Below are 25,817 nucleotides of genomic sequence, written 5' to 3'. Positions count from 1 at the left end.
AAGGAGACGGAGGAAAAGCGAGAGAGAGAGAGAGAAAGGATACAGCCGCCACGGTGCTTAAGGAAACGGGGAGGAAGGCTAGTTTAAGAACGATGCCATCCTTTTAGTTGTGAGGAAATAAGGGAGGAAGGGAGGAGATGTCTGCCACCAGGGGTTTTTTGGGGGGAGAGCATGGGTTTTACCAGTATTGTCCAGACAAGAGTACGAGGAGAAGGAGAGGAAGGAAGGGAGGAGATGTACAAACATGAATGGGAGGATGGAGGGCGAGTGGGCAGGGTTTCTCCCTCCTGCCGAGAGGGGAAGACTTGTGTATTTCTGTCAAGTTCAGATTCAAAGGTGCCCTGTCGGCATGAAGTACAGCGGTTCTTGTCCTCAGCACAACGCGGATGGCCGGAGGCCAGCGTGGACATGGCAGAAATACTCAGAATAACAAAGCAATAAGTGTGTCATTAAAAGGTCAGACCATTGTCAACTAATTAATCTAGATAGTGTTGATCACACTGTCTTTCACTGGCCCCGGTCACATGGTCTCTGTAGGACATGCTGGCACAGCGGCATACTCTTTATTCTCACAGAACCAGTGTTCCCTCACTTCCTGGAAAACCTGGAAATTTAGAGTGGTTTTCCCAGTCATCAAAAACATACTATTACGTACTGAGATGGTATATTCTTAACCCAAGTTATAGCTGAGCTGTGGCACAGTGGTTAGCATGGTCCCCTCACAGCAACAAGGTCCTGGGTTTGAACCCCAGAGTTGTCCGACCTAGGGGGTCATCCCAGGTCGTCCTCTGGTGTGGAGCTGCTCTGGTCGGTCGGGGGCACCTGTTCGGGGGGGAGGGGGAACTGGGGGGGGGGGGAATAGCGTGATCCTCCCACGTGCTACGTCCCCCTGGTGAAACGCCTCACTGTCAGGTGAAAAGAAGCGGCTGGTGACTCCACACGTATGGGAGGAGGCATGTGGTAGTCTGCAGCCCTCCCCGGATCAGCAGAGGGGGCGGAGCAGAGACCGGGACGGCTTGGAAGAGTGGGGTAATTGGCCGGATACAATTGGGGAGAAAAAAATGGGGGGGGGGGGCAATAATATGATTTGTCCTGGAAAAGTCTTGGAAAATGGTTCCTTAGAAAGGATTTCCAGGACTTTTCCAGGAAATTTTCCATGACTTTTGCATGGCTGTACATGACAGCTCTCGTGAATTTGTTAGGGTTGTTCATTTGCGGTAAAATTTTGAAAGCATTTACAAACCATTTGGAAGTGCGAGGGTCTAGGGACAGGATGTTGTGTTGCTGTAAAGCCCCTTGAGGCAAATTTGTAATTGGTGATAATGGGCAATACAAATAAACTTGACTTGACTTTAGGACATTTCCCTATCGCCTTTATGGTGGTGCAGTCCAAGATAAAGTCCCTCTGTGTCCCCTCATAGGTACGCTGGGCTACAATGAGAGCTCTTTCCACATGGAGATGTCACAGATCGGCTTCTCCACCCACACCCTGGATGTGAGTCCGGCCCTGGAGGCGCGCCACGTGCATGTAAAACGCATCTATTGTCACCATTCACCCACAGCTTGTGCCTCATGCCGGCTCTTCCTTGGTTCTTCTGTCTCAGGACGGGATACTGTTCGGGATGGTGGGCGCCTACGACTGGGATGGAGGCGTGTTGAAAGAAGGGACCAATGGGCGCATCATGCCCCCCAGGGAGGCCTTTGAGGCGGAGTTCCCCCTGGAGCTCAAAAACCATGCCGCTTATCTCGGTACGTCACACCAAGGGGGGGGGGAACAACACAAAACCCCACGCTACACCGAAGCACATATGACCCTTTTCCACTACATGGTACCGGCTCGGCTCGCCCTTTTTTCATTTCCCATTACTGGAAAGTACCGGCGTTTTGGTAACTGTTACACTTTTCTGGTACCGCCTTTTCGAGCTTCCAAAAAAACTGGAGCGGGTAACCAAACTCAATGCAGACCTCTGATTGGTCAGAGAAACGCGTCACTGCGTCATCGATGGGCGCACGGGATCTCACCCGGCACTTTTAAATACCGAAGCGGCGTTATCTTAAAAGTACATTTTGAAACTGGAAAAAATGGAGAGCCGAAAATCCAGCTACACTGAGGGGGGTGCTGTTACGGTAATGGAAAACGACACTGAGTCCAGTCCAGTCCAGTCCAGTCGAGCCGGTACCATGTGGTGGAAAAGGGGCGTTAGTGTCTCACTGTACATTATTGAATGTGGTATGTCTACAGTTCACTAAAGCAAGGTGTTTTCCTGCGGGTGTGTGTGTGGTTGCAGGTTACACGGTGTCGTCCGTGATGATTGGTGACTGGAGGAGGCTGTACGTTGCAGGGGCCCCCAGGTTCAAGCATAAAGGCAAAGTCATCCTGTTTGAGCTCAGCAACAACGGTGACGTCCACATCGCACAGGCCCTCAACGGGGAGCAGGTAGATGCCTCCCTTCGAGACGGACCACAGACTGGAATGTGTGCTTGTACTATTCCACTCGCTTTTTCCAGTCGGTAGGAAATGGGCAGAAGCACAAACCCTGTACCAGCACTTTCACACTGGAAGCATGGGCGCCACCTACTGGCACTGAACTGAAAAGCCATTTTTCTCCTCGCCCACTTCTTCCTCCCTGTTTCTTTCAAACTGAGACATCATGAGGCTAATTTCATGCACATTTTAAAGCCATGTACAGTGGATATAGAATCTACACACTCCCGTTAAAATGGCAGGTTTGCAATGTTAAAAAAAAAACCCACACAAAACTAAGCGGAGTCGTGTCAGAACTTTTTCCACCTACAATGTGAAATTGCAACCCATCCATCCACCCGTGATCTGAACCGCTTATCCTGCTCTCAGGGTCGCGGGGATGCTGGAACCCATCCCAGCGGTCACTGGGTGGCAGGCAGGCAGGGAGACATCCTGGACAGGCTGCCAGGCCATCACAGGGCTGAGACACACACATTCATACCTAGGGACAATGTAGTACGGCCGATCCACCTGACCTACATGTCTTTGGACTGTGGGAGGAAACCCACGCAGACACGGAGAGAACATGCAAACTCCACACAGAGGACGACCCGGGACGACCCCCCAAGGTTGGACAACCCCGGGGTTCGAACCCAGGACCTTCTTGCTGTGAGGCGACAGCACTAACCCCTGGGCCACCGTGCCCCTGGGCCATTCCAAACGCTGATCTTCTTTTGGTGAAGCCGTGCCTTTGTTGGTTTGGATGTATGCTTTGGGTCGTTGTCGTGCTGAAAGTTGAAATTCCTCCCCATCTTCAGCTTTTCTAGCAGACACCTGAAGGTTTTGTGCCAAAATCTACTGGTATAATAGAGCTATTCACAATTCCCTCCACCTTGACTAAAGCCTCAGTTCTGGCTGAAGAAAAGCAGCCCCAAAGCACGACACTGCCACCACCACCATGCTTCACGCTGTTCTTCTGGTGATGTGCTGCATTGTTTTTGTGCCAAACATACCTTTTGGTATGATGGCCATAAAGTTCAGTCTTGGTCTCATCAGACCATAGCACACTTTTCCATGTGGTTTTGGTAGACTGGATAAATCTTTTTCCAAAATTGAGCCAGGCATGGATGTTTTTTTTTTTTTATGTGAAAAGGCTTCTGTCTGTCACCCTACCCATAGACATGAAGAATACAGGAGGCTGTTGTCACATGTAGGAAACAACCAGTACTTGGCAGAAATTCCTGCAGCTCCTTTAATGGTGCCGTAGGGCTCTTGGCAGCCTCCCCTGACCAAATTTCTCCTCGTCTTCTCATCCATTTTGGAGGGACGTCCTGTTCTTGGTAAAGTCACTGTTCTGCCATATTTTCTCCACTCATCTATGATGGTCTTCACCGTGTCCCGTGGCATAGCTGATGCCTTGGAAATTATTTTTTTACCCCCCTCCTGATCGGTACCTTTCAATAATGAGATCCCGTTCATGCTCTGCGAGCTCTGTGTGGACCATGGCTTTTACAGTTGGCTGCAACCAAGAAGATGTCAGGAAACTCCTACAGGAACCACTTCATCACAGTCACTTTAACTGATGACAGGTGTTTACTATCAACTCCCCCCCCCTTTTTCTCCCCAGTTGTATCTGGCCAGTGACCCCACTCTTTCGAGCCATTCCAGTCGCTGCTCCGCCCCCTCTGCCAATCCGGGGAGGGCTGCAGACTACCACATGCCTCCTCCCATACATGTGGAGTCGCCAGCTGCTTCTTTTCACCTGACAGTGAGGAGTTTCACCAGGGGGACATAGCACGTGGGAGGATCATGCTATTTCCCCCCAGTCCCCCCCCCCCAACAGGCACCCCGACTGACCAGAGGAGGCGCTAGTACAGCAACCAAGACACATACCCACATCCGGCTTCCCACCCGCAGACATGGCCAGTTGTGTCTGTAGGGACGCCCGACCAAGCCGGAGGCAACACGGGGATTCGAACCAGAGATCCCCGTGTTGGTAGGCAACGGAATAGACCGCCACGCCACCCAGGCGCCCCCACGTCTGTTTGAGTGACAGCTGAACTGTGTGGCTTTGTTACGGTGAAAGACATTAGTCCTGGATGAAACCCGGACATGTCTGTGTAAATGTGACATCTGCATTTCCTGTAATAAATCAGACCACTTTGCAGCCCTGCTGGTTGAGCTGTGCCAGGTGTGCAATCCCAAATGTTCACGCATCCGAGTCCATTTACCCACAGATACTGGATGTCGGGGGGGGCGGGGGGGTACTGATACTTCTTAAACTCTGTTTATCATGTGGACGGAAACATAGCTGCTGTCTTCCCGTTTGTAGATCGGCTCGTACTACGGCAGTGAGGTGTGTGGACTGGACATCGACCAGGATGGCATCACTGACGTCCTGCTGGTGGCGGCGCCCATGTACCTGGGCTCTGGCAACAAGGAGGCTGGCAGGGTCTACATTTACACACTTAGCGGGGTAAGACACCTAGATTACATCTACGTGTGAGTCATGTAAAGTATTTTCGCATTAATTGTAGTTTTATTTGGTTTCCCACAACCATTTCCTCCCCTGGCTTCACCGACTCGTTCCGTTAGGGGGGATCACACCTGTGACAGTCTTCAGTCTGTAGTACGCGTCTGAGATTTTTAAAACCCGTTGCTTGTGTCCAGTGTTGTGTAGAGTCTTTCATTTGTCTCACCTGCATACATATTGCGTTGCAGCTAATTAGGCGCTGGGCCTCTACTTCTCCAATTATGGGGGGGATGGAGATACAGATAGGAACTGCATTCCTGCCCTCTAGTGGTGTGACTATAGAACTCCCTGTAAAGCGGTTAGTCGGAGGGGAAAAAGCACTTGAATGGTTTAAAGTAGTGGTTCTGTGTCCGGCCTCACACACACACCTCTGCTCTTCCCTTCCCATTCTCTCTCTCTCTCTCTCTCTCTCTCTCTCTCTCTCTCTCTTCTTCTCCTCCTTCTCTCTTCTCGGCGCTCGTAGGAAGAAGTGTTTGTGTCTAACGGCACTTTGAAAGCAGAGGACAAGTCCCAGGATGCCAGATTTGGCTACGCAATGGCGGCTGCTCCAGATCTCAACCATGACAGCTACACCGACCTGCTGGTGGGAGCCCCTCTGGAGGATGACCACCGGGGGGCCATTTACATCTATCACGGAGACACCATTTACATCAATCACAATTATAAACAGGTACATATCGGGCCCACAGGCCTGTCAGTTATGGGACCAGTGAGACAGTTCATGAATTCATTCTAACCAGTCTTATTTTGTTCTGTTCCTATATCTGTCTGTCTGTCTGTCTCTTTCCATCTGTCTGTCTTTGCAGCGTATCCCGGCATCATCAATATCACCCTCCCTGCAGTATTTCGGCCGCAGTGTGAGTGCCCGGCTGGACTTGGACGGAGATGAGCTGCTTGACCTGGCAGTGGGAGCACAGGGCAGCGCCGTCATGCTCAGGTGGGTATCGGAGCCAGGGAGAAGTGTGTGTGTGTGTGTGTGTGCCAGGTTTTTCTGTCCTAATGGGGACCAAACCTGGGCGTCCGGGTAGCATAGCGGTCTATTCCGTTGCCTACCAACACGGGGATCGCCGGTTCGAATCCCTGCGTCACCTCCGGGTTGGTCAGGTGTCCCTACAGACAAAATTGGCCGTGTTTGCAAGTGGGAAGCCGGATGTGGGTATGTGTCCTGGTCGCTGCACTAGAGCCTCCTCTGGTCGGTCGGGGCACCTGGTCAGGCGGGAGGGGGAACTGGGGGGCACAGCGTGATCCTCCCATGTGCTACACCCCCCTTATTGATAGCACAGATTGTACAGGTACAGTTTTAAAGGGGAGATTTGAGAAGAGGAGGAGGAGGAAATGGAGGAAAGCAGTCACATGCATTACTCTTGTTAATTGCTGGTGTCAAACTACCAGTTATTTGTTTCCGTATCCAGACTTGTGTTAAGTTGTTAAGTCAGCCCCTCAGCTTGTGTCTTTGTATTCATGCAAAATGTCTTGTGTGCAAAAAACAGAATCTAACTTGTGATATTTACCCCCAGCTCCCGCAGCATAGTCCAGATCAACGTGAGTCTGTCCTTCCAGCCGCACTCCATAAACGTCATTCAGAAGACCTGCCAGAGGGGAGGCAGGGACTCCGCCTGTCTCAACGCCACCGCCTGCTTCCTGGCTGTCTCCCGCTCCCCAGGACCACAAAGCAACAGCTTTGGTATTACACTTTACTGTTACACCCGTTCTGCAGCATTACCCTCTGATCACCTCCGCACTGCCTCATCTGCCTCTGCCTCTTACAGTCACAGGTGGGAGAGCTCTGAAAAGGAAGCTCTCGAACAGTACTGTCGGCGCACCATCAGAAAGGGGTGTCTGGGTGGCGTGGCGGTCTATTCCGTTGCCTACCAACACGGGGATCGCCGGTTTGAATCCCCGTGTTACCTCCGGCTTGGTCCGGCGTCCCTACAGACACAATTGGCCATGTCTGCGGGTGGGAAGCCGGATGTGGGTATGTGTCCTGGGCGGTCGGGGCGCCTGTTCAGGGTGGAGGAGGAACTGGGGCGTAATAGCGTGATCCTCCCATGCTCTACGCCCCCCTGGTGAAACTCCTCACTGTCAGGTGGAAAGAAGCGGCTGGCGACTCCACATGTATCAGAGGAGGCATGTGGTAGTCTGCAGCCCTCCCCAGATGAGGGAGTGGGGGTGGAGCAGCGACCGGGGCAGCTCAGAAGAGTGGGGTAATTAGCCAAAAATACAACTGGGGAGGAATAAAGGGGGGGGGAATGTTGGGAATCATCTGACCAGACAGTGTAATCCTCACGTCCTCACCCACTCTCTCCTCAGAGCTGTGGGTGGCGGCCATGTTGGATGACAGGAAGTTGTCAGCGCGGGCCTTGTTTGACGACAGTTCCCAGAGGCAGACCCAGCTGGCCGTCAGAGTTCACACAGGCGAAACGCTCTGCTACAAACTGCCCTTCCATGTCTACGTGAGTGTTGGCATCAGTCGCATACACATTCAAAGATGTTAAGGAAATAAAACTCAGGTGGTCACCTGACGGTGGTCTGGTGGCTCGTTCTCGCTTTGAGTCCGGCCCGTCTGTGTGGGGCTTGAATGTTCCCCCCATGTTTGGATCCTCAGGAGTCTAAAGACCTGCATGTTAGGTGGATGGGAATCTTTAAATTGCCCATAGGTGTGGGAGTGATTGGATGTGTATGGTGGCCCTAGGATGGATTGGAAACCTGTCCAGGATCTTACACCCAACATGCCTGCTGGGATAGAGTCCAGCCCCCCCCCCCTCCCCGCCGCTACCCTGCGTTGGATTAAGTGAATGGATGGATGCTAACAAGACTCGGTACACATATCGGCATTGATACAGCCATCCATTATCCAAACCGCTTATCCTGCTCTCAGGGTCGCGGGGATGCTGGAGCCTATCCCAGCAGTCACTGGGCGGCAGGCGGGGAGACACCCTGGACAGGCCGCCAGTCCAGCTCAGGGCCCACACATTCACACCTAGGAACAATTTAGTACGGCCGATTCACCTGACCTACATGTCTTGGGACTGTGGGAGGAAACCAGAACCCGGAAAAGCACGCAAACTCCACACAGAGGATGACCCGGGACGACCCCCAAGGGTGGACTACCACGGGGATCAACTCCAGGACCTTCTTGCTGTGAGGCACAACTATGCACACACATAAACATGTGACACATCTCCTTTTCCAATAGGACACGGCAGACTACATCCGTCCAATCAGCTTCTCGCTGCGTTTTAAAATCAACGACACAGAGAGCGGTCCCGTATTGGACGAGGGCTGGCCAACCGTTGTCAAGAAATCCGTGAGTGGCACGCCCTGTTTAGATGATTATTGATAAATCGTCATTTCTGACTTCTTTTGTCATTTCGTTGCCATGATTTTTTTTCTCTCCTCTCTCTCTTCCGAACATCCTCTCCCGTCTCCCTCTGCAGATCCCGTTCTTCAAGGACTGCGGCGAGGATGACGTGTGTACAACAGACCTGGTGCTGAACGCTCACATGGACATCTCTGGTACAAGGTAGACAAGAGCCTCCTCCTCATCTCCTCTCCTCCCTCCCTCCCTCAAGGCCACCGTTTCAGCTGAACGCCTTCCCAGCTGCGAAGTCTCACCGTGGCTTTGTCCTCTCCACAGACAGAAGCCTTATGTGATTCGCAGCCCCCGCAGGCGTCTGGCAGTTGAGGTGCAGCTCCAGAATAGGCTGGAGAACGCCTACAACACCAGCCTGACGCTGCACTATTCACGCAACCTGCACTTCTCCAGCCTGAGTATTAGGGTATACTTACATTACATCATACACACCAGGCTGCATGCACCTTCTCACACCAACACACTTATAAGCTTGTGCAAATATTGGGCGGCAGTGGTGAGCGCTGTCGCCTCACAGCAAGAAGGTCCTGGGTTTGAACCCCGGGGTTGACCGACCTTGGAGGTCATCCCAGGTTGTCCTCTGTGTGGAGTTTGCATGTTCTCCCCGTGTCTGCGGTGGGTTTTCTCCGGGCGCTCCGGTTTCCCCCACCATCAGAAAGCCATGCATGTTAGGGTTAATACTCCTGTCTGACCGAGGCATGGCAAGACGGACTAGAGTTGGTCCCCGGGCGCTGCACGGCGGCTGCCCACTGCTCCTAGCTGCACAGCTAGGATGGGTTAAATGCAGGGAGGAATTTCCCCATGGAAATTAATATAGTATACCAAAATAAAGAAATATTTGTATTCATGCATACACAGTACACACAGACTAAAATGTGTACCTACGCACTTATAAACAACAGAACAGGTCACTTATAAACAACAGAACAGGTCACTATATAAACAACAGAACAGATCACTATACTTCCTCTCTCTTTCCTGTTGTCTCTGTAGGAGGACGCCCAGTTTAAGATCGAATGCACAGCACTCAGTTCCAACAGCCACTCCTGCAACGTCAGCTACCCAGTGTTTCGTTCCCAGTCCAAGGTACGTCCAGGCCGAGAAACTAGCACCGTCCCTGGTGGGAATCACCCGGCGAATGACCTCCTCAGGATTAAACCTGATGATGAGCTAATTAGGGTCCTGTCTTTGTGAGCAGGTGAACTTCATGTTGGAGTTTGAGTTCAGCTGCACGTCTCTGCACAGTCGAGTTCAGATGAAGCTCAGCGCGGCCAGGTAGCCTGTTAACTGCAGCACACTCACCACCACGCACAGCTAACTCACATGTTAGCTTTCGAATGCTTCACTTAATGTCAAGTCCAGTCATTCTGCTTTATGTAGCCGTAAATCCCTTAAAGTACCGCAGGAATCCGGGCACAGTAGGTGTAGTAAACCACAGCAGATGATGCCTCCTACCTGTAGATCCTCGATTTGGTTGAAGAAAATGTTTTTCAGGGAAAAAATGGGAGACACGTCCGGGTAGCATAGCGGTCTATTCCGTTGCCTACCAACACGGGGCTCGCCGGTTCGAATCCCCGTGTTACCTCCGGCCTGGTCGGGCGTCCCTACAGACACAATCGGCCGTGTCTGCGGGTGGGGAGCCGAATGTGAGTATGTGTCCTGGTTGCTGCACTGGCGCCTCCTCTGGTCGGTCAGGGCACCTGTTCGGGGGAACTGGGGGGGAATAGCGTGAGCCTCCCACGCACTACATCCCCCTGGTGAAACTCCTCACTGTCAGGTGAAAAGAAGCGGCTGGGGGACTCCACATGTATCGGAGGAGGCATGTGGTAGTCTGCAGCCCTCCCTGGATCGGCGGAGGGGGTGGAGCAGCGACCGGGACGGCTCGGAAGAGTGGGGTAATTGGCCGGATACAATTGGGGAGGAAGGGGTGGGGGGAGACACCAGAAGAGCATTGCAAAGATCCCTCCTCCAGGACAACTAGGCGTAGCATAGTGAATGAAAACACAATGAAGGTGACATCTTTAATCAGAATTCAGTTCTGTACGCATTTGTGTTAACATGTTCCCTCACCAGTGCAATATGACCCTTTACAGTACAATCTGCAGAACCGTGCGGTATTTACACACATAAATATAAATATTTGTGGCAGATTTTTATCTTACCTTGCTCACTTGTTACCCCTGAATGGCAGATAATTGACAGACAGTCGTAGATTCTTAGACAGTGTCCCTGATGCTACCCTGTGCTGTGTCACATTATGGAAGCATCCCACCAAGGCAAAATCCTCTTATGTGCAAACTTGCGTCCTGTGTTCTGTGCTGGTGTGTGCAGCGACAGTGTGGAGAGAGAGGCCACCTTGGGAGACAACAGCGTTCAGCTTCAGAGTTTTGTTCAGTATGAACCGGACCTCTTTGTTAGCAGGTACGTGCACGCTTGTGATTTTCCCCAGGTTGCATCTTGGGAAGTTTCGTTTGCACGGGTTTTTGTTTAAGCTCATTTGCTGCCGTTCAAGTGTGAAACCTTTTTTTTCCGTTGCAGCGACTCTAACCTGAACCGCTATGAGGTCCACCCCACCAGGACAATGTCCGAGGGAATTGGACCCGAGTTCCACACGCACTTAAGGGTAAGGCTCGAGCTCAAATGCTGATCGACGACTGTTTCTAAGTCTGAATCCCTTGGCTTGAGGTTTCCAGAGACACAAAAAAAAACAGGAAAAATGAACGTGGTGAAGCCAATGAAAGGTGTTATTTGTCTGTGTTTGTGTGCATAGCTACAAAATCTGGGCTGTTACGCGGTGAGTAATCTGGAGGTGAGGCTGCATCTACCGTCTGTGGCTGCCGGAGACCGAGTCTTCATGAACGTCACTGATGTCTTCTCATACAACGTGAGTACTTCTTTTCCCTTTGTGTGTGTGTGTATGTGTGTCTTCTAGATGATGTATTACATACTTATAATGTCCTACAGGCCACAGGGGTGAACTGCAGTGTGCTCAGTAACCTGGCCCAGCTGAAGGGCCGGCAGAGAGACGTCCGGCCCCTCCACCCTGAAGACATGGTCCAGAATGACGTACTGGTCAGTGTAGCACACTACAGCAACTAAGAACACACAGCGTCGATGACTGTGCGACCATCTCCAATGTGTTTATTTTTTTCTGTTTGTGTACAAGTAGAACTGTAGCAGGTCGTGGTGCATAGAGGTGGTGTGTGAAGTCCAGCAGCTTCTGAAGGGACAAGCGGCGATCATTCGTGTCAGCCGCAGAGTCCACGATGAATTCTTCCGAAAAGTGAGCCACGCACCATCGAAGAAAAGTTCATTTCTGTCTGAATGCTGAAACACGACAGTCGGACCTCTGACCCAGGTACCGGCATTTACACAACTGTCCAATCAACACATCGCATCTCTCTCTCTCTCTCTTCAGGCCAAGTATAAGTCGGTGAGGATCATTGGAGCATACCACCTGGCAGCTCAGGAGAAGAGCCTCATCACTCTGGGTACAGGGACTGTCTGGAGAGAGGTAAAACTATGGAGGGATTACGAGAAGGCAAAGGGAAGTAGCATTCACAATATCACTGAGCTCCCTCGTTTTTCATCTTCATTTCTCCACCAGACTGTACTGGAGGTACTGAAGGGGCGGGCTATTCCCATCTCCCTCTGGATTCTGATCGGAAGCATCATCGGAGGCCTGCTGCTACTGGCCCTCATCATCTTTATACTGTGGAAGGTAATGGTACAGTTCACTCAAAGGTGCCACGGGTCCTCTGTTTGAATCCTGACCCCTCGTTCAGCCATGTGAATAACGACAACAAATCAAAGCAACACAAACAAACTGAAGTGGAAAGGGGGCAGATATACAACACATCTGCCATTTTTGCTGAGTATTACAGATGTAAACCAAGTCTTTTAGTTGACAGGGCGTCAAAAAACATGAAGAACGGGGTGTGCGGGTGGCGTGGCGGTCTATTCCGTTGTCTACCAACACGGGGATCGCCGGATCGAATCCCCGTGTTACCTCCGGCTTGGTTAGGTGTCTCCACAGACACAATTGGCCGTGTTTGCGGGTGGGAAGCCGGATGTGGTTATGTGTCCTGGTCGCTGCACTAGCGCCTCTTGTTGGTCAGGGTGCCTGTTGAGGGGGGAGGGGGAACTGGGGGGAATAGCGTGATCCTCCCACGCGCTACGTCCCCCTGGTGAAACTCCTCACTGACAGGTGAAAAGAACTGGCTGGCGATGCCACATGTATTGGAGGAGGCATGTGGTAGTCTGCAGCCCTCCCCGGATCAGCAGAGGGGGTGGAGCAGCGACCGGGCCAGCTCGGAAGAGTGGGGGTAATTGGCCAAGTACCGTTGGGGAGAAAAAAAGCCAAAAAATAAACTTTAACCTATCAGAATGTGTAATGATGGAGTATTATAGAAACACAAGATGGTTTTGTTTCTTTGCTGTTCACACTCATCTGTGTTCATCAGCTGGGATTCTTCACACGAAAACACATAACGGAGGATGAGAACCACGAGGACTGAACCCCACTTTCATCGCCACGACACCGCGTCATCTGCTCGGCACGACGACGACCAGAGAAGCAATGTCCACCTCTATGCAGGCCATCCCCGTGGCCGGGACACACTGATTCCTCCGTAGCACTGGGTTAGGATACGGGCCTCGGACACAACAGGAACCTCCGGGATCAAAGGGAACAGAACGAGGATCCAAAGCAATGCACTACCCACTGTTTTCCAGGGTCGGGAGCACTTATGTAAATAATCTTTTTCTAATTTTTTGAGGAAATCAAAAGTGTATCAAACTACAGTTTTTCTATTTAATATTCAGACAACACAGTTTTAACATTTCAACCACTTTGTCCCATGTGTGTCCTACAGTTTGTTTTGTTGTTGAAATTAAAACTGGTGAAACATATATTTGTGGTAACTCTTAATTTGTGTAATGAAACTATGCAATTTTACACTGCATATTGCAGAACAGAGTAATATATTCCATTATAAAACCAAGCTTTTTAAGTTGCAAAACTTTTGCATTGCAAACGAGGAAACTATGAAGCAGTTACACTTGTGACCACACGTTTACATGAACTGAAGGAGGAAGGTGTAGTCCTGAGGAGCTCTCTGGCTGTGACGCGTGCCGGCGTCTTAGCTGACTCAGCGTATGGCTTTAGAAGTGGAGCTGATGTAAGATTCCAGGAGGAAGATGGTCTCGTCCACCTGATTCTCTGCCGAATCTAACCTAGAGAGAGAGAGAGAGAGGGAACATACAGGGGGGAGATTCAGTGGGAGGACATGAAACTGAGAATACAACCAAACCAATGACATCACCAAAAGAGAATGATGAGGTACTGTGTCTACTAGGCTCGTGTTGGTGATGAGGTACTGTGTCTACTAGGCTTGTGTTGGTGATGAGGTACTATGTCTACTAGGCTTGTGTTGGTGATGAGGTACTATGTCTGCTAGGCTCGTGTTGGTGATGAGGTACTGTGTCTACTAGGCTTGTGTTGGTGATGAGGTACTATGTCTACTAGGCTCGCGTTGGTGATGAGGTACTGTGTCTATTAGGCTTGTGTTGGTGATGAGGTACTATGTCTACTAGGCTCGTGTTGGTGATGAGGTACTATGTCTACTAGGCTTGTGTTGGTGATGAGGTACTATGTCTACTAGGCTCGTGTTGGTGATGAGGTACTATGTCTTCTAGGCTTGTGTTGGTGATGAGGTACTATGTCTACTAGGCTCGTTTTGGTGATGAGGTACTATGTCTACTAGGCTTGTGTTGGTGATGAGGTACTATGTCTACTAGGCTCGTGTTGGTGATGAGGTACTATGTCTACTAGGCTTGTGTTGGTGGGCATTTTTCCAGGTGGCGTACGGTGTAAAAGTGACATTTGGTGGCATTAACCCAACATCATCAATACCAGCATTTTGACATCCATCCATTATCTGAACCGCTGACCCTGCTCTCAGGGTCACGGGGATGCTGGAGCCTATCCTAGCAGTCATTGGGCGGCAGGCGGGGAGACACCCTGGACAGGCCGCCAGGCCATCACAGGGCTCTCACACACACACACAAACACACACACACACACACACACACACATTCTACACCTAGGGACAATGTAGTACGGCCGAGTCACCTGACCTTCATGTCTTTGGACTGTGGGAGGAAACCAGAGCCCCCGGAGGAAAACCCACGCAGACACGGGGAGAACATGCAAACTCCACACAGAGGACGACCCAGGACGACCCCCAAGGTTGGACTACCCCGGGTCTCAAACCCAGGACCTTCCTGCTGTGAGGCGACTGCGCTAACCACTGTGCCACCGTGCCGCCCTAAATAATAATAATAATAATAAATAATCCCCCCCCCGAAAAAAATATATATAAATAGTTAATAATAAGTAAATAATTTCTAGAGACTCCAAACAACATGCATAGCTAATACGAGTGTTCTTGGCTTGTATGATTCGTAAGAATAACTTTCTAGCCTTTATTTGGGACTAAAACGATAAATATTAGGGCGTCTGGGTAGCTTAGTGGTCTATTCCATTGCCTACCAACACGGGATCGCTGGTTCGAATCCCCGTGTCACCTCCGGCTTGGTCAGTGTCCCTGCAGACACAATTGGCCGTGTCTGCGGGTGGGACGCCAGCCAGATGTGGGTGTGTGTCTGGGTTGCTGCACTAGCGCCTCCTCTGGTCAGTCGGGGCGCCTGTTCAGGGGGGAGGGGGAACTGGGGGGGAATTGCGTGATCCTTCTACGCGCTACGTCCCCCTGGTGAAACTCCTCACTGTCAGGTGAAAAGAAGCGGCTGGTGACTCCACATGTATGGGAGGAGGCATGTGGTAGTCTGCAGCCCTCCCCGGATCAGCAGAGGGGGTGGAGCAGCAAACGGAATGGCTAAGGAGCAGGGCAGTTAAGGGCCGGATACAATTGGGGAGAAAAAGGGGGAAAAATACCCCCCCCAAAAAAAAAGCCATTTGATTGAGGGTCACAAAATGCTAACTGGCTAATCAAGGCTAACGGTAATTTTAGGGCTGTTGGCATTTTGTGACCCTTGATCAAATTATCGTTTTTTATAACGTGCAGTCATCTGACAACAGAAACAAGAAATACTCCAATGACAGCATCCATCACTTTCTGTTGAAGGCTACAGGAAATGTGCTTTTTAGCACAGCAGGCAACGGGGAGAACCGATCTTAACTTGCTATGAGGAAGCAGAAGTACTACATGGGCCATGTTTACCAAACTGTACAAGGGCCAGCCAGGGGATGTTGCTTAGTATTCCCAAATCTGGGGAGTCGTACGCAACGTGCTTGTGAAGGACTTGCAGTGCACTGTAGAGAGGCCAAAAGGCACCCCCACCCCCCCAGTTGTGGTTAACAACAGTACAACACTACTACAGGGCAGCAACGCCGGGGTCGGAACAGTGCCACCGTGACGAGTCTAGCCGTGACTGTTGGGAATATGGAGTGTTGTGCCGTGTCGCTAACTTGTTGATGTGATGCCGTAGGGACTCCAGCTGCTGCCTCTCGGGGGCGGTGATCATTTCCTCCACCTCACTCAGCTGTTCAGGCTCCGCCCCACTGGCCTGCAAAGACGCCAGGATCGCCTCGATTCGCTGCGATTTCTCCAGCAGGCGCCTGTCAATCAAACACAAAACACGTCCGTCTATTCTCAAGTATCGCAGATGCTTGCATGCCAGGCAGTCGTGTGACTCGCCTAAATGGGTGGGGGTAAGAGACGGAGGAAAGGTTGAGACATTTAGTCACTGGTGATAACACTCACTTGCTCTCTTTGGTCTCAAATAGGCGTCTCTCTATGAGGTTGGCCACCGTCTACCCAGAGAAAAGGCAGAGAAGAGACATCATCGATAGTTCAAGTAATAATAAACACCAAACGGGATACCTATGCCTGAATGACAGGGAGGACAGTGGAATGGTGAGGATGCAAGGAGTGGGGGTGACGACGGCGTATGGGTTTAAATACTTGGGGTCAACTGTCCAAAGTAACAGGGAGTGCAGAAGAAGCAGGGTGGAGTGGGAGGAGAAGAGTGTCAGGAGTGATTTGTGACAGAAGGGTACCAGCAAGAGTTAAAGGGAAGGTTTACAAGATGGCTGTGAGACCAGCTATGTTATATGGTTTGGAGACAGTGGCACTGATGAAAAGACAGGAGGTGGAGCTGGAGGTGGTGGAGTTGAAGATGCTAAGATTTTCATTGGGAGTGATGAAGAAGGACAGGATTAGGAATGAGTATATTAGAGGGACAGCTCAGGTTGGACAGTTTGGAGACAAAGCAAGAGAGACAAGATTGAGATGGTTTGGACATGTGTGGAGGAGAGATGCTGGGTATATTGGGAGAAGGATGCTGAATATGGAGCTGCCAGGGAAGAGGAGAAGAGGAAGGCCAAAGAGGAGGTTTATGGATGTGGTGAGGGAGGACCTGCAGGTGGCTGGTGTGACAGAGGAAGATGCAGAGGACAGGAAGAGATGGAAACGGATGATCCGCTGTGGCGCCCCCTAACGGGAGCAGCCAAGAGTAGTAGTAGGAGTAGTAGTAATAAAGACCAAGGCCTGACACCACTATTATAGTTATCCTACATCTAGAACTCTAAAGGTAATAAATAATACACTGTCAACTTTTAAAGGCATATTTAGGAAAACTTTTGCCAGCAACTGGCAACGAGTACGACCAACTAGGCATTGGGCGAGGAGGAGGGCAATGGGGAATTGTAACTCACAAACCTAACAGTTGGAGGAGTTAAAACTGATGAAATAAGAGATGCTGAAGCCATCGTTAATCATCTTATGCCCCTTTTCCACTACATGGTACCGGCTCGACTCGACTCACCCTTTTTTTCGTTTTCCATTACTGGAAAGTGCCGGCACTTTGGTAACCGTTACCACTTTTCTGGTACCACCTTTGTCAAGGTTCCAAAAAAACTTGGAGCAGGTACCTCAATCAATGCAGACCTCTGATTGGTCAGAGAAACGGGCCACGGCGTCATCAGTGGGCGCATGGGATATCACCCGGCATTTTTAAATACCGAAGCGGAGTTATCTTAAAAGCACATTTTGAAATTGAAAAATATGGAGAGCCGAAAACCCAGCTACACGGAGGAGGTACTGTTACGGTAATGGAAAACGACACAGAAGCGAGTCCAGTCGAGCCGAGTCGAGTCGAGCTGGTACCATGTGGTGGAAAGAGGGCATTAGCCACTTAAAAGGGAAATTATCTTATTTTACCAAAGTTATACGACGTAATTTTATAAGTATTATTTTAGTCTTATGTGTGAGTTTAATTCCGCTAACAAATGTGCATAGCATCCATGAGCTAGCTTGCTGCTAGTTCAGATACGATACTAACAGAGTCGTCCATAATATCCTTGATGGGTCTACGATTTATTGGCAGTTGCATTAAATTTTGAAGTTGACGGTGACGCCGTCTGAGACCCAAAACCTCGCCTGCAAGCAAAAACACCCTTCAGATTTGCTCTTAACATCTGCCAGCACAGCATCGCTTTACGACGGCCGCCCTCCAGCTCACCTTGTAGCAATTCTGCAGCAGCATTCTGGCGGTGGGGAGCTGGTTGACGGTGTAAAGGTAAAAGGTACGAGAGGGAGCGTGGTCAGGGGTCTTCGGAATTTCCTGGGGACAAGAAAAAAAAAATCCCAGCTGTTATAAACCGAGAGACGACACTTATTAGTTGTCATCGTGCGTACATACAACGAAGTTTTCTGCATTTAACCCCTCCGATGCGAGGAGCAGTGGGGCAGCTGCAGTGCAGCCCCACTGCCCTGGGGACCGACTCCAGTCATTGCTTTACTATTGCCTCGGTCAGGGGCATTAACCCTAACACGCAGGTCTTTTCGATGGTGGGAGGAAGCCGGAGCACCCGCAGGAAACCCACGCAGACACAGGGAGAGCATGCAAACTCCACACAGGAAGGACGTGGGACGGCTGGGGGGTTCGAACCCAGGACCTTCTTGCTGTGAGGCAACAGTGCTGACCACTGGGCCCCCCGTGCTGCAAGAAAAAGCAGGAGGGAAAAAAAAAAGTCATCTTCTGTCTAGGATATACCTGTAGCTGGACCAGGTTCTCGGAAAGCAGTGTATAGAGCATGTCTTTAGCCTCTTTAGCGGGGATCATGGCGAAGTCCTCCACCTGCTTCTGCTCCAGGTGACGTTTCCTGAGCAAAAGACGAAAGATGCGCGCAGACCTGGAGCCAAATCTGACAAGAGGTTTAACAAAAAGGTCAGTAAACTAACAATGACTTGTTGATCACAAGGCACTCAAATCTCTCTCTCACACACACACACAGTACTGTGCAAGTCTTAGCCCCATGCATTTCAAAAGTAATGGAATGAAGTTTCTAAATATAAAAAATAAGAATACTATAAAGCGCAGTACACAGTTCAAAACTAAATCAAATCAATATTTGGTGTGCCCACCCATTGCCTTTAAAACTGCATCAATTCTCTTAGGCCTCTTCGGGACACTGTCGCGCAGTTTTACCGGAGCATCGTTTGGGGGGGTTGTTTCAAACATGGTGGAGGACCTGCCACGGTTCTTCTGCAGACTTTGGCTGTCACGCTTGCTTCCGTCTCTCCAGACAATCCCGGACACCCTCGACGACGTTGAGAGCCACGCTCTGTGCAGGCCACGCCGTCTGCTGCACAGCTCTCTCTTCTCATGACCTTGGCTGTGCGTTTGGGGTTATTTTCCTGCAGAAGGAAGTCGGGACCAATCAGACGCCTCCCTGCTGGTGCCGCGTGATGGATGAGAATCTCCTTGGGCTTCTCAGCATTGAGGACTCCACTAATTCGGAGCAGATCTCCAACCCCCATTTGCAGATATGCAGCCCCAAACCTGCAGGGAACCTCCACCGTGCTGTGCTGCAGACACTCATCCGTGAAGTGCACCTCTAGTTTGAGCCAAAACATTCAAATTGTGTCACGTCTGTCCAGAGAGCTTGCTGCCGTTGCTCAGCACCCCAGTCTTTGTGTTTTTGTGCACAGGCAAGTCTCTTGTCTTTGTTTCCCCTTCTGAGGAATGGCTTTTGGAAGCAACCCTTCTATGAAAACCATTCTGACGAGACTTCTGCAGATAGAGGGGTGTGCTTGGGTTCCAGTGGTTTCTGAGTTCAGAGCTGACAGCACTGCTGGACTTCTTCCGATTTCCAAGGGACGTCAGCTTAATATATCTCTTATCTGCTCATTTTCCATGGCCGCCCGGCGACCACTGTGTTTCTGATCCTCAACGCCGCCCGGCAACCACTGTGTTTCTGATCCTCAACGCCGCCCGGCAACCACTGTGTTTCTGATCCTCAACGCCGCCCGGCAACCACTGTGTTTCTGATCCTCAACGCCCCCCGGCAACCACTGTGTTTCTGACCCTCAACGCCGCCCGGCAACCACTGTGTTTCTGATCCTAAACCATTCCTGTTTCTTTGTGCTTCTTCAGAACAGCGTGGGATGGGCGCCCGGGTGGCGTAGCGGTCTATTCCGTTGCCTACCAACACGGGGATCGCTGGATCGAATCCCCGTGTTACTTCCGGCTTGGTCGGGCATCCCTACAGACACAATTGGCTGTGTCTGCGGGTGGGAAGCCGGATGTGGGTATGTGTCCTGGTCGCTGCACTAGCGCCTCCTCTGGTCGGTCGGGGCACCTGTTTGGGGGGGAGGGGGAACTGGAGGGAATAGCGTGATCCTCCCACGCGCTACGTCCCCCTGGCGAAACTCCTGTCAGGTGGAAAGAAGCAGCTGGCGACTCCACATGTATGGGAGGAGGCATGTGGTAGTCTGCAGCCCTCCCCGGATCGGCAGAGGGGGTGGATGGAACAGTGACCGGGACGCTCGGAAGAGTGGGGTAATTGGCCAAGTACAATTGGGGAGAAAGGGGGGGGGGGTCCCAAAAAAGAACAGCATGGGACAGCACATTTTGAAACTCCTTTCTGCCATGAAATTTCTGCTTGGGAGCGACTCTGCTGATGCAGGATGACCACCAGGTGTCCTGCTGCTATGCTCCCTCTTGCCATGGGGCAAGAATTGATGATTTGAAGGTTAACCAACTGCCACGCCCTCACCTTTTAGTTTGGTTGTCCTTTGCCCAGTTTGATTCCTTCTACACACATATTTTGTTTATTTTAATTAGCTTGTTTCAATCAATTCATTATGTCATTGATCATTAGCACCAGTTCGTTACCTTTGTTTAATCGTGCACTGGGCTACATACCTATAAAGTAAGTTTTTACCTGAAAAGTGGCCTATTACTTAACTTTACTTACTTTCTTTTAAGAAATTCACAGATTTATCTGTAATATTTTAATTTTTGGGATTTTTTTTTAATAAAATAGTCTAGGGTGCCAAAGACTTCTGCACAGTACTGTATATACACATACACACTTCCTTACCGCTCCTGTACCACAGACTCTAGCGTAGCTCTTGCCAAATTGGTCAGCGCTCTGTTCAAATCTGGGAAGCGAGTCAAGAAAAGCAACTTCATCCTCCTTTCATGAGTTACAAACTGCAGTCGCAGCACACAGATACTCGACAACGTGTGGAGGCGTTCAGCTCTTTATGATATTAAAAAAGGATACTGACAACGTACATCCCTCCTCCACTATCACCCGACTTCCCCACAAACTCCATCTAGGATTAGAGAGGACAGAAAAAAAGAATGAAAGATTATTGGCATGAACTGACATTCTTCACAGGGTCATGACAATCACAAATTAACAAGAAAGAAAGACAATGATGATACCATACTATTCAAAGAGTACAAAAATATAGGACTTGGTCTACTAGGGCCCTTAACTCCTGCAACAGCAGGCTGGGGACCCGGTGGATCTTGGATATGGACCATGTACAGCCCAGAAGAGCCAAACAAAAATGGTGAAATAGGAAAGTAGGGAGGACAATTACCAATAACCCAGTCACAGTGAGCTCTATCTCAGGAGACCAAGCATCTGGCCTTCCCTAGAGAGAACTAATTAAGATGCACTAATCAAGGCGTCCGGGTAGCGTGGCGGTCTAGTCTGTTGCCTACCAACACGGGGATCGCTGGTTTGAATCCCCGTGTTACCTCCGGCTTGGTCGGGCGTCCCTACAGACACAATTGGCCGTGTCTGCAGGTGGGAAGCCGGATGTGGGTATGTGTCCTGGTTGCTATACTAGCGCCTCCTCTGGTCAGTCAGGGCGCCTGTTCAGGGGGGAGGGGGAACTGGGGGGGAATAGCGTGATCCTCCCACGCGATACGTCCCCCTGGCGAAACTCCTCACTGTCAGGTGAAAAGAAGTGGCTGGCGACTCCACATGTATGGGAGGAGGCATGTGGTAGTCTGCAGCCCTCCCCGGACCGGCAGAAGGGGTGGAGCAGCAACTGGTACGGCTCGGAAGAGTGGGGTAATAGGCCAAGTACAATTGGGGAGAAAAAAGGGGGGGGGGGAAATCCAAAATAAATAAATAAATAAAATAAAAAAGATGCACTAATCAAAATGGGATACGGTGAACTGATCCATGCGGCGGTCCCTACCGGGTCATCCACCAGAAGTGTGAGGTACTGGTCTAAGATAGGCCGGCTGATGCTGTAGTTGGGTGGGAGGGACCTGAAGATCTCATTAGCCGAGAGCGCCTGCGTGCAGGCGGCGGAGGGCGGAGTCGTCACCTCACTCATCCTCAGCATGGTCCGCACTATCTCGCTGCTTGTCTAAGTTGAGAAAGGAAGGTAACCAGAAGGACAGCAACCACAAAACCTTTGCAAACGGTCGGGACAGCCACGAACTTGTTCTGGTATACACTACTGACCGATCGGACAAGAGTGTAAGCTTATGTGTGATGGTAAAGCTTTAATAGACCAAATAAAATGCTAGGAACCCTGTCAAATGGGAGCCTGACCTTTGCTTTCCTGGTTACATTAGATAGAATTAAAATGCAACAATAATGATGAAAACAACGTAGCCTAAATAATAGGCTGCCCCAAGCTTTGGCTTTAAATTTGGCATTTTCAAAGCCAAAACATGGACTACAGCAATACACAGTGGGTGTGAAAAGGGGGCCCAACTGAAAAAGTTTGGGGACCACTGGCTTAAGCATTAGATATCTTAATTATGTATGTTATCTCTCATTATGTACGTTAAGAAGGAGGCGACACCTATTTTTATTTCAGCTCCCACCTAGGCGTCTGTTGAAAACTTTAATAATCACACAAAACTTCTGAAACAAAGCCAATATGGTCAGTGCCAGAATTTTACCCTACATCTGACCCACTGGCATCAACAAAAACAAAAGACAGGCAGGTAAATGCCTGCCTTTCCATCGCTTACTACCACAAGTACATTTCAGACCTGTGGGAAACACTGCTACTTAACTTGAACGTCCCACCAAGTCACATTCATTGTATGTGCAAAATGACTTGGCTAATGGTACAGTTTTAGACCTCTGAATTTCAGAATGGAAAGAAATGGTATTACTAGAAGCTTGAACTGATAATCACCAAGACGAAGACCTTTTTTTACTCTGGGATGAATATAAAAAGGTAGGACAGGCGGTAAATACTCAAAAACACACCTGGTCCAGCTTGCTGGCCACAGCATTGATGATGGCCTGGTCTCGGAAGTGAAGATGGAACCTCTCAAAGTTCACCTGCCAGTAGATCCCCTCATCTCCATGTGTCTATGAGTGACAGGAATAGAGAAAAGAGAGAGTATGGGGGGGGGGGTCACAAAAAAAGATACTCATTAGTAAGACATGACAAAGGAAGGAAGAGAGAACAGAAGATACTTAAAAAAACCAAGTGGAAAAAGTGTGATCGAGATGATCAGGAAAACAAATCGCTTACCTGTGGATCAAGTTTGGCCCTCTTTGAGGTTCCTTGGTCCTCTCCGTCCTCGCTGGAATGACAGCGTTTACCACGACCAAAAAGCTGGACATGAGGCACTTTGTAGCAGTCTTTGAAGCTCTCTGGCGTGGCTGGGGCAGTGCTGGCAGGGGCAGCTGTGGCAGCAGGGGTGATTGGAGGTGGAGGTGGAGCTAGAACTGGGGCCGTGCTGGTTTTTGCTCCTACCACTGCCACTGGAGGGCAGCGCTGCAGAAAATGAGTTTCTACCAGTTTAGAGAATGCAGAAATCACCTCACTATACTCCATGCTATGTCCATCTGTAAGAACAAGGTGGAAGGCACAAAGGGAAAATAACTAAGCAGGAAAATGGTCTTTCAAACAGTAATGGTCTGTCATTCGAATCGTAAAATCCACCACAACCTTCAGCTGATTCATTTACTTTGTACACTTTTTCTGAAAAATTGACAACATCACACTGACCTTCCATATTCTGTGTGAGACGATCAGCGACTGTCTTCACAGTGCTGCTCATGGTCATGTGACCTCTCTGTAGTAATTCCTCTATGATCAATTCGCCCGTGTCACCGTAGAGGGTTTTGGCTGTGTAGATGTAGCGTGGGTAGCGGAGAATATTTAGAATCCGCTCACAGCTGGCCTGGTACTCCACTGGGCTGCCGGGCCCCTTGCGTCCTGAGGTGAACAAACAGGCCCCATGCTGCATCAGCACACACAGAGACTTTTTAACCTGGAAACACAAAGAGCAGAGCGAAGAGGAGGGAGGTCTTAGATGGTTTAAAATATCATGTAAATGTTTGGATTGACGGTGCCATTCTAACCCTTCAATGTCAATCTACCAAGGTCCATCTCAAGCAGTTAATCTTGCTATACACACGCACCGGCCCCCTTTCCCAGTTTACTATTGCCCATCAATATCCAACAGATTCAAGGGCTCAAATACTATTGGGCCCATCAATACTTAACACAGATTCAGGCAATCACTTGTCCCTTACCAAAACCAGGGTTCATACCATGTCCTACACAACACTGCCCACCACCACACTCAGCTGGTCCAATTGACCTTTCGCAAAGTACCGCCCCAGAATGGTGCTTGTCCAGTCCTACCTTAGCAACGGTCCGTCAAGCTTTCAAACGCACAGCAAAATGCTGAAGCGGTGTGCCTATGGGATCTGCAGACCGGATACTAGATATGTGGAAAGTTTGGAGGGGGTGTAATTCTCTTTCCCTTCCCGAAACCCAGAACGCAAGAAGCGCAATGTGGGCAATAGATTTGGCAGTACAGCAGACCCCATGGCCAGCTTAACCCATCCAGAATCAACACAAATACCTGTCTGCTCCAAGCTAAGCTAGCTACTAGCTAGTATTGATAGCTAATACAGCTAACGTGTTATTACTGTTACTTTTACCCACACAATGTGCTGATTTCTTCCTTCATGTTTTGGTGTTTTCCGGCTACTTCCTGGATAGTTCTGAAATGCTTGACGGGCATAGCAACAGTAACTAAGGGGGGGGCGGGACTTTGCGGAAAGGTCAACTGGTCCCAATTGGTCCTTATGCTAACCTGGGTTTATAGCCACCCTCTACAAACATACACATGCTTTCTTGTCCTATGTGTAGATACATGCTTGCCCCTCCCCCCCCCACTTAACTTCCTCTCTGTATCTCACGTCTATGTGTGGAAGGTGGAACATATAAAGTCTAGTCGGTTAAATTCAGAACTTTTGTGCATGCGTGTGGCGAGGACCAGCTGTTGTACCAGGTCCATAGGTGTGCCGGTCTCACGAGCGACGGTTCGCAGATTCTGTTCTCCGCTACTAAGCAGGTGCTTTCCAACCTTCTCCACCACGTCCCCAAAGTGCTCCTGGAGGAGGAGGCCACACAGCCGCACCTCCTGCGCAGTCATCTGCGAAAGGAAACGCGCACACAAAACATTTGCCATCCGATTTCACTGACATTTCATCATCATCATCATCATCATCCCCCGTCTATCCGGCGGCACTACCGCGTGTCGGGCAGGGCATAAAGTGGGACATTTCCATGAGACGGGGCACATCTTCAGCACAAGTCAGTTGTGTGTGTGCACAGCCAATATCACACGATACAAACGTGCCTCAGGGGGGCTTTACACAGCGACACAACACAGCGCACCCGCTTTGCGCAAGTCATTAACCGCAGCTGACCATTACGTCCGCCGTGACTGACAGTGGAAGAAAACACGCGCCAGGCAACAGTTGATAATAAGCAGGAACGGCTAATTTGTTTGATTGGTAGAAGTTGGGCGAGTATCTCTCAACAGCTAATCGCCGGCGCTAACCTGTCAGCCAACAATCGTGTCCACAGGCACGACAGGAAACGTTAACTTCCACGTTAAAAAGACAACCCCCGGGGTACCACAAACCTCTCCGAGACCGCCGGGTCGCGCTTCCGAGCCGCCGGGGCGAGTCTCCCTCCTCCGTTCTGCGTCGTCAGGATGACCAAAAAAAAAAACAACAACCCACACACACAACAACAAAACAACCAACTGGAAACACGTGTGGATGGCAAAACACTTCCGCCCTCCCTCGCCGAATAGCTGCCGCAATGCATGCCGGGCCG

General features: G+C 50.2%; 2 protein-coding genes across 2 annotated transcripts in view; one reads left to right on the top strand and one right to left on the bottom strand.

The window, feature by feature from the left end:
- The window catches only part of itga10 (integrin, alpha 10), a 53,369-nt gene extending 40,361 nt beyond the window's left edge, over positions 1 to 13,008 (top strand). Inside the window, exons 10-30 of the mRNA XM_056286550.1 lie at positions 1,422 to 1,495; positions 1,605 to 1,749; positions 2,289 to 2,437; positions 4,797 to 4,940; positions 5,461 to 5,667; positions 5,804 to 5,934; positions 6,515 to 6,681; positions 7,308 to 7,450; positions 8,194 to 8,304; positions 8,435 to 8,520; positions 8,635 to 8,776; positions 9,364 to 9,456; positions 9,569 to 9,645; positions 10,702 to 10,791; positions 10,909 to 10,993; positions 11,141 to 11,254; positions 11,335 to 11,442; positions 11,540 to 11,653; positions 11,789 to 11,884; positions 11,978 to 12,091; positions 12,834 to 13,008. Coding sequence (XP_056142525.1) covers positions 1,422 to 1,495; positions 1,605 to 1,749; positions 2,289 to 2,437; positions 4,797 to 4,940; positions 5,461 to 5,667; positions 5,804 to 5,934; positions 6,515 to 6,681; positions 7,308 to 7,450; positions 8,194 to 8,304; positions 8,435 to 8,520; positions 8,635 to 8,776; positions 9,364 to 9,456; positions 9,569 to 9,645; positions 10,702 to 10,791; positions 10,909 to 10,993; positions 11,141 to 11,254; positions 11,335 to 11,442; positions 11,540 to 11,653; positions 11,789 to 11,884; positions 11,978 to 12,091; positions 12,834 to 12,887 — 2,444 coding nt within the window. The 3' untranslated portion in view covers positions 12,888 to 13,008. The remainder of the gene's footprint in view (positions 1 to 1,421; positions 1,496 to 1,604; positions 1,750 to 2,288; positions 2,438 to 4,796; positions 4,941 to 5,460; positions 5,668 to 5,803; positions 5,935 to 6,514; positions 6,682 to 7,307; positions 7,451 to 8,193; positions 8,305 to 8,434; positions 8,521 to 8,634; positions 8,777 to 9,363; positions 9,457 to 9,568; positions 9,646 to 10,701; positions 10,792 to 10,908; positions 10,994 to 11,140; positions 11,255 to 11,334; positions 11,443 to 11,539; positions 11,654 to 11,788; positions 11,885 to 11,977; positions 12,092 to 12,833) is intronic.
- Positions 13,009 to 13,163: 155 nt separating this feature from the next.
- Positions 13,164 to 25,800, bottom strand: polr3c (polymerase (RNA) III (DNA directed) polypeptide C). The gene is made up of 13 exons (XM_056286464.1): positions 25,621 to 25,800; positions 24,979 to 25,125; positions 23,685 to 23,949; positions 23,205 to 23,521; positions 22,934 to 23,038; positions 21,900 to 22,073; positions 20,966 to 21,017; positions 20,780 to 20,840; positions 18,448 to 18,598; positions 17,914 to 18,015; positions 16,155 to 16,204; positions 15,860 to 16,009; positions 13,164 to 13,605 (listed from the first exon to the last, which is right to left on the bottom strand). The coding sequence occupies exons 2-13, from the start codon at positions 25,123 to 25,125 to the stop codon at positions 13,521 to 13,523; spliced, it is 1,659 nt and encodes a 552-aa protein (XP_056142439.1). The 5' UTR covers positions 25,621 to 25,800; the 3' UTR covers positions 13,164 to 13,520.
- Positions 25,801 to 25,817: the final 17 nt, after the last annotated feature.

The sequence above is a fragment of the Lampris incognitus genome, chromosome 9 (assembly GCF_029633865.1).
Source record: "Lampris incognitus isolate fLamInc1 chromosome 9, fLamInc1.hap2, whole genome shotgun sequence".
Lineage (NCBI taxonomy): Eukaryota > Metazoa > Chordata > Actinopteri > Lampriformes > Lampridae > Lampris > Lampris incognitus.
This window is presented reverse-complemented; position numbering and strand designations above follow the sequence as displayed.

Excerpts from the sequence above, each read along its gene's own strand:
- polr3c (XM_056286464.1), bottom strand. The coding sequence starts at position 25,125 with ATGACTGCGCAGGAGGTGCGGCTGTGTGGCCTCCTCCTCCAGGAGCAC. Across the intron at positions 23,522-23,684 it reads TCTCACACAGAATATGGAAG|ATGGACATAGCATGGAGTAT; the intron begins GTCAGTGTGATG and ends TTGTTCTTACAG. Across the intron at positions 18,599-20,779 it reads GAGTCTGTGGTACAGGAGCG|ATTTGGCTCCAGGTCTGCGC; the intron begins GTAAGGAAGTGT and ends ACCTCTTGTCAG.